The sequence below is a fragment of the Marmota marmota genome, unplaced genomic scaffold, assembly GCF_001458135.2.
Source record: "Marmota marmota marmota unplaced genomic scaffold, marMar, whole genome shotgun sequence".
Lineage (NCBI taxonomy): Eukaryota > Metazoa > Chordata > Mammalia > Rodentia > Sciuridae > Marmota > Marmota marmota.
The window spans coordinates 6,504,747-6,512,545 of record NW_025999905.1 but is presented as its reverse complement, the minus strand read 5'-3'; the positions used below and the strand labels follow the sequence as shown (position 1 = coordinate 6,512,545).

Sequence of the window (7,799 nt, the reverse complement as noted above, 5' to 3'; positions counted from 1 at the left end):
TCCCCCCCCCCCGCCCCATTTCTTTTCTCTCTACCTTGAATAGTCATATTTAGCATGTGTTTGCACATACAGCACATTAAGAAAATATGTTGAAGCAGAACACCCAGTATAATTAAGTTTCCTTAGATAATGAATTTGAGTAAAATTTGCTTAGTTGGTAAATTTGTTTCCTAGGGTGTTTTGGATCTCAGGTACCATTGAACACTCATCAAAACTGTGTTCACATACAAATGCACAGTGTTCGTTTCCTGAAACTTGATAGTTTTTGAAATCCAATTCTTATATTAAAAATTAGTTTTTCAAATTGAAGCTAATTATTATAATGGAATAATCAGAACTGAACTGTAAATCACGCTGTTTCTCTTGACATTGTCTTGCTTTATAAAATTCATACTTAACGTTTTGTGTTTTAATTGCAGTTTTATAGAAATTACAATAATTTCCAGTGACTAAAGCAGACAAAAATATAACTTAATGACCAAGAATGAACTGAACACTGTAATGAAAGTTTAATAAGCATTATTGAAGGGAAAATGCCTCCAATTCATCAATAGTAATTGTTTAATGGAATGACAATCAAACTATGACAAAAAAATTCAGATTTAGATCCAGAGAAAACTCATGATACTTTGGGCAAAAAAACTCAGCATCTTTAAGTCTAATAGTAATTTATCAGCTAAGCCAATTATAAGTGATTTGATTTACTTTCAAGTGAGAAAATTTAGGCTTATATTTTGCTACAGTATAACAGCATAAAAGGAGTATACAGAGATTCTTCAGAATCTTTCTGCCCCTGAAATTCATCAAATGTAATTTTTCTAAATATATGTAAGTTAATAAGAATTATTAATGACATGTTAAATGAGAGAAGCCAAAGAGATTAATATACTTAATTCCTAACTTCATTTAACTTTTGTGGATTTTTTTGTTTTGTTTTCTAGTGGCTTTTCATGGCCTACCACTGAAAATCAAGAAAGAACCCCACAGTCCATGTTCAGAACTCAGCTCTGCCTGCAGTCAAGAACAGCCCTTTAAATTCAGCTATGGAGAAAAGTGCCTGTACAATGTCAGGTAAAGCAACCAAGTTTATGCATAGGAAAGTGGTTCTTATTGAAGCAAATAGTCTAGAATAATATAAAATCTCAAGTCACATTTTTTGAGTTATATCTTAAGCATGGAACAAGCTAATTAGGTGGTGCATTTAGCAGAACTCTAAAGAACCCTTTACCATACAATCACACACTTTCAAGAAACATTTTAAAGCAATCATTTTCATCCAAATCGTTAGTTGCTTTTCTCTATAGTGATGCATCTTGGGTTTGTAAAGAGGGTCTTGTTTGGCACAAGCAGCTTTTGAAAGTTCCCATTAGAATGAATGCATTATGCACTTTAGATGGGAAGTTTGTAGAAAAAAAAATGAAACATTTGGCAAGTCAGAGCAGTACATTAGTTATCTGACAGGCTTTGCAGATGATCTATACAATGCATTCATGGACAATTGCAATAAAACTAGAATTTCATAAGGCTTAGTAGAGGCTATTATCTATTAAAAAGCCAGTTGTTCTTCTGATGGTAATAAAGGGTGGTGCAGTAAAAGTACATTGTTCATTTGTTAGAAAATTTGATAACATATATGTTCATTAAAAACTCTTAACAGTCAATTGCGTGCTTTTATTTTCATATTGGCCTCTAATTGCATAAAGAAAAAGTTGGCTCTGTCTATTGAATATTGCTTTCAATCACATTAGAAACTTTGTTCTTAAAATAAGTTGGTTTGGAAACTTATAATAAAAATATTTTCAAATGTTTATACTGTTTTATAAGAACATCATTTTAACCTCATAATTCATTATGAAACAAAGGGTCTTCTGTTTCTTCATACATTTAGGACATATTCTCTTTGTATCCAAGATATATAATACTTGGATACTTAGATTTATACCATCTCACAGCAGCTGATCAGCAGCAGCTCTGATATTTCATTACTATTTATTCTTGAAAATAAATATCTTTTATATCTGCTTTTCTAAGAGGTTTGCCAGAGCCTGAAATTACGGGTCAGCTCAGTTGAAACTCCAAAGCTTTTATAAAAAGATCTCTTGGAGTGGGTATGAAAACATACTGAGTTCAGTATAAGACAATATTGATCAGTCAGAGTTTACAGTTTAATATTATTTTTAATGTTTACTCCATAAGGTGCTGTGTGTCCACAGCATAGCTATTTAAAATATTAAAGAATTTCCAATCAATGAAGCTGTTAGATGTAGAGTTGTCATTGCATTTCAGCATTGATCAGAACTGTGATTGAAATCACTGCTGTTCTGTGTGACATATCTTGTATCCATAAATAAACAGTAGAGGAATTGTGTGAGTATTTTGAGGCTTTTGGGGGGACCAGTAGCTCTCCAGTGATACAAGGTATATGGAATAAATTTGTGTTCATTGGGGGAGGGATAATATCTCAAGATAGAAAATGTGTCATTTGTTTTTTTTTCATGGAAATGAATCGGGGAACCATTTTATAACAGTGACTTTTATTCATAAATATTAGTAAAGAACAGGTAGAACCAGCAGGGTGTGGTGGCACATGCCTGTAATCCCAGTGTCTCCAAATGAGGAGACAGGAGGATCATGAGTTCAAAGCCAGCCTCAGTTACAGTGAACATGTAACTCATTAAGACCCTGCCTCTTACAAAATACAAAATAGGGCTGGGGATGTGGCTCAGTGGTTGAATGTCCCTGAGTTCAATCCCTGGTACCCCCCACCTGCCAAAGAAAGAACAGGTAGAACCAAACCCAAGTTTTTGGGTTTTTTTGTTTGTTTGTTTTATATTGTAAGTACAGTGGACTTTACTTTAAAGCTAGAGCAGACATTTGTAGCCTACAATACTTCTGAATTTTTGCACTTGGATATAATTCTTCATATCGATGGAAGAATAATAAATTATTACATGTCAGCTATTTTATAGATTACAAAAATTGGTTAAATATATCCCTGAAAGCCACATATAGGAAAGCAACTTAAATTCATAATATAAAATCAAGCTTACTCATTTTATTCTTATAATTATGAGTGGAAGTTAGACTACAATGCGAATTACTATTATTATTCCTATTATTTTTCTTAATAGTATTATTTTATACTTATTCTTATATTCCAAGAAATTTTGAAATTATCAGAGACATTTTAATTTATCTTATTAATATTTATTATCCCATCTGAGGAAGTTAATGGCATGGATCATTTATTTAATATAAAAAAAATTAAAAAGGCAAAAGCATTGCCTAAATTTCCACCACAAATAAAGGCAGAGCAAATATAGTCTCCATTATATTATATTAAGCTGATATTATTTCTTGTTTAAAATGTAACATGGATGAAGAATTATACTTTCAGAACTATTTAATGATTTAGAAAAGATCTATCAAATTTATTCGAAGGGATGGGCATGGAGGTGCGTGCCTGTAATCCCATCTGTTCTGGAGGCTGAGGCAGGAGAATTGTGAGTTCAAAGCCAGCCTCAGCAATTTAGTGAAGCCTAAGCAATTCAGTGAGATCTTGTCTCTAAATAAAATATAAAAAAGGGAGGTGGGGATGTGGCTTAGTGGTTAAGCACCCCTGGGTTTAATCCTTGATACTAACAACAAACAAATAAGCAAACAATCAAAGAATAGGTGGAAATAGTACTGCTGCTTTTATTAATAGTGATTTTTTTAAATACTAAACTGTCTATATATGTATTAAAATATATACTTTAATATACACATGTATTTATGCCATTATAAGATTTTGTATTATCCTATTTTCTGTTTAAGTGTGTGATGATTTTGAAGTTTACATGGTCTGACATTAAAAACAATGAAAAAATAATAACTTATTATGACTAACATATAAAATATTTTTTCTTCCTTGGATTAGAAACATTTTTTTTTTAATTGCTCCAAAGAAACAAATGTTCTGTTTTCTTTTGTTCCCTGGGTAGTGCCTATGATCAGAAGCCACAAGTGGGAATGAGGCCCTCCAACCCCCCCACACCATCCAGTACTCCAGTGTCCCCACTACATCATGCATCTCCAAACTCAACTCACACTCCGAAACCTGACCGGGCCTTCCCAGCTCACCTCCCTCCATCGCAATCCATACCAGATAGCAGCTACCCTATGGACCACAGGTAAACTGCAGATACCATTTTTTTTTTTTTTTTTTAAATCTTCTTAGCATTCCTGGAGGAAATTCCTGTTACCAAATCTGAGGACCTATAGTAGTTTTAAGGTGAGCATATTAATTTTGCACATCTGTGCAAAATATATTTAGAAAGAGCTGCTCTATCTATACTTACAAATAATTTGTAAAGAAGGTCATTTATAAACATTCCTTTTATAAACATTTAAATTGGTTGCAAAAATGGAAAATTAATCTATATACTGACATTTGAACATTTTCCTTTTGCTTTGCTTGAATTAAATTGCTTCACTTAAACTTTAAATCAGATCATCCTATTTCTATGAGCATATGTGTGTACTTGTTCTGTAAAGTTAGGAGACTAATTTTAGTAGGCGGCTTATGGAATTAGGTTCTTTACCTTAGATTGAATGGTTTAGCTATACATAGTTTTGCATAATATAACTTACTTGGTTAAAAGCATTTACCTTCCTTCCTAAGTGATGAATATTTAATGTCAGCAGACCCATGACCCTGCACACGGAGAATAAACAAAGAGACAGAGGCTTACAAAGGAACAAGGAAAGAACCCGAGTGTGGAACTAGGGAGAATGCTGTAGTGGGCAATTCTTGACTCCTAGTGATGAAAAAAATCATGTTTAAATAAAACATTTGAAGACTTTTGAGGTTTTGAGATATAGCCTTAATATGCTTAAAATACAGGTCGGTTATATGTACCAAACCTCCTCCTCTCTTCTCTGTTGTACTTAAATATAACCACTGGTGTCCTGGCACCAGTAGACTGCATGGGAGTAAAAGAAAGACCTTATCTATAGCATTTGCTGAGTAGATGATGTGGCTGCTGCCTGATGGCTGACTCTGAGCTAACGCTGTGAGAGTCCTGAGTGTTGAGGTGGAAAGAGATGTGCAACAGCCAACAGCATACCATTATACGGTATTTTTCTTTTTCTTTTTCTTTCTTTCTTTTTTTTTAACAATTATGAGCATTTATAATATGTAAGGACTGTGCTAAGTTTTTCAAAAGCATCATCTCATTTTTCTTATTCACATTCAGCAGCTATGACCTTGGAGCATAGTTAATAGTGAAATGTAGTAAAATCAATAGGGAGTAATGAGTTTTGAGTTTCTCTTGCCTTTGTTTGAATATGTCTTTTAATTGTGCTGTTGTATAATCAAATTCTTAATAATAACTGTTTAACAATTGGCACAAAAAATTCCTAAACATTTATCCATAAGCCAGAGCTGTAACTGGCTCTGATACACCACTGTAAAAATAACTCAGCCAAAGGAATCCCCTAGATCAGCAGAGGAGAGCAGAACATGTGCCATAGGCAACTTTCTGTGTATAAAAGAACAGTTGAATCTCTCCTTTATAGCTTATTCTTTTTGATATAAAGGAATATGGGGATAACATTATTTCCAGGGTGAAAATAAGCCATATATTCTATACCTCTACTTCCATCACTAAGTCCCTTGTGTGTTATTACTGAATGCTTCCTATCATCTTCTCACTCTGTGGACTGGAGACTTTGTTAGAACAAAACGGTATGTGCATCTGTGTAAACAGTTTTGTAAATACAGATGAAAGAATGCTTATTGCAGGGTGGGCCATTAAACAGATGCACATTGTGTAGGGCTAAAAGGAAAAAGGGTCTGAACCACAAAAAAGCAACTTTTGTCCACTTCTGGTGACTTCCCAGAGTTCTCAATAACCAAGTCCCTCACACTTCAAACGAGAGCCAGAATTTCAGAGTATTATGTTTGCCCTTAGTGAAGACTAGTCATTTCTTAGGAAGATGACTGCTGAATAAGCAGTGTGGCTGTTTTTAGGTGACCTAACTTGAAATGCTTTCGCCAAATCCATTTTAATTTCACAACTTGAGGTCATATATTTGAGACTGAGAACAGCCGGCCGGAACTACAGAGGGAAGCTCAGGGTCTTTTCCCGCTGCCCCCAACTGAGTTTTGAGGACAGGACCAGCTGGCCAATCCCAGGAAAATCTTTGAAGCCTTATGTTTCTGAGGAGGATTTCTTAGAGGGCTCTGGCCAACAAATGACAGTCCCTTAATTATAAATGGCAAATTTGCTCTGGGAACAGATCCTTTCCCCAGATAGCCCCCTCCAGCCAGGCACCCCACCTCACTCTGGGATTGCTTTATGGCCAATTGGCCGGCACTCGGCTTCCTTTCCTCAGCCTCCCTCCACTCCTCGGGCCAGCCCTTTGGCACTTTTTCCTGAACCCACTGTGCAAGAGCCCTGTCTCTGTTTCTCAGCATTCCCCACCACTTACACCCTGCTTTTCTTTATCCAGGAGTTCATCAGCATGCTCTCCTTACCCATTAACTTTCTTCCAGAAGCTTCTTCAATCACTTTTCCTTTACCATTGGTCAGTGGATCATGAGATAGGCACCAAAAGCACACACAGCCGCCTAAGGACTTTGGAGGTTTGATACATACATAGTTCCCAGCTAGGACCCACTGGAATCAGGTCAACTTGTAGGAACAAATGGCTTGATTCCCCACAAAGCTTTCAGCACAAGCATTATTAACTTCCTTTTAAGGCTTCACAAGCGAGCAAGTTCTTATTTTATCTTCAAGTTACAATTTTCTGATTCACTCCTTGACAGTTCCTAATGATAATTTCTGTTTCTTTTTTTGGCTAATGAAATAAGCAAGAGAAGGGAAATGAATGCAGTGCCAGTCAGCCTAACTGTTTTGCAGTATCCGAGTTTCTAAGTTTATTTTCTGCAGGTGTAGGTGGAATTTCAGTGCTTTCCATGGCAGCCAGTGAGCCTAGCGTTAAAGATGGAGTGTTCTTAGAAATTCTAAAGCAATTATTTTGCCATTCTTTAGCTTTCACCTTATTTTCATTTAAATTACCGAAATTAAATGCTAACTTTCCAAATTAAAGTCTTAGGAATGCTTTTAGTTGAAGGGGGGCGGTTAATGGGCTTGTATTTGCTCATAGATATGTTTTATAGGTTATTTTTAAGCACTCCTGGGGCATTTTTAGAGCACTTTTAAATCTTTAATTAATCCACAGCTTTGTGGTGGGTCAATGATATTATGGATGAGAAACATGGAACAGAAAGATTATGTGATCAGCCAATCGTTACACAGTGTAACCAAGAATGAAAGGAGCACAGGACTCATTTTCAGCCTTCTGCCAAGGCCTCAGGACATTCAGAGGACCTTTCAGTCCGACTTGCTCCAAATCTGCTCATTGCATGTTATCTACATCTTTGGTGGTTGGCTGTATATTTATGCTTATTTTTATCAAACTGACAGCCTATTTGAAGCAAATTGGAAGCTGGTATGTTCTGTGTTGCTATTTGACAGGGAAAAAAAAGTGGTCTCTTAAAAAACGGGTTGGATTTAACTCCTCATGATGCCAAGTTTTATTTCTTACTAGAACATACTGTTAGCTAGGACATTGTTGAAGAATTAAAAATCCTAGTGATTTAAGAAGGGAATCATTGCTATCTTGCTTCCTCAAAAACTGTTGATCACAGAAGGAGAATGAATAATTAGGTTTTTGTTTAGTTTGATAACGGTTAAAAGACTGAAGATTCAGTCTGAGAAAGACTCTGTTTTTCATGCTTTTTCATATATATA

The 7,799-nt window shown here is 35.3% G+C and overlaps 1 protein-coding gene across 6 annotated transcripts in view; it reads left to right on the top strand.

Moving 5' to 3' along the window:
* The window catches only part of Etv1 (ETS variant transcription factor 1), an 89,811-nt gene that overhangs the window by 45,774 nt on the left and 36,238 nt on the right, over nucleotides 1–7,799 (top strand). For 4 of the 6 annotated variants that reach the window (XM_015498113.2, XM_015498112.2, XM_015498114.2 and 1 more), the window contains 2 exons: nucleotides 942–1,071; nucleotides 3,984–4,172. In XM_015498113.2, the coding sequence (XP_015353599.1) occupies nucleotides 942–1,071; nucleotides 3,984–4,172 (319 nt within the window). The remainder of the gene's footprint in view (nucleotides 1–941; nucleotides 1,072–3,983; nucleotides 4,173–7,799) is intronic. The other 2 variants (XM_048799629.1, XM_048799630.1) reach the window with 1 other exon arrangement.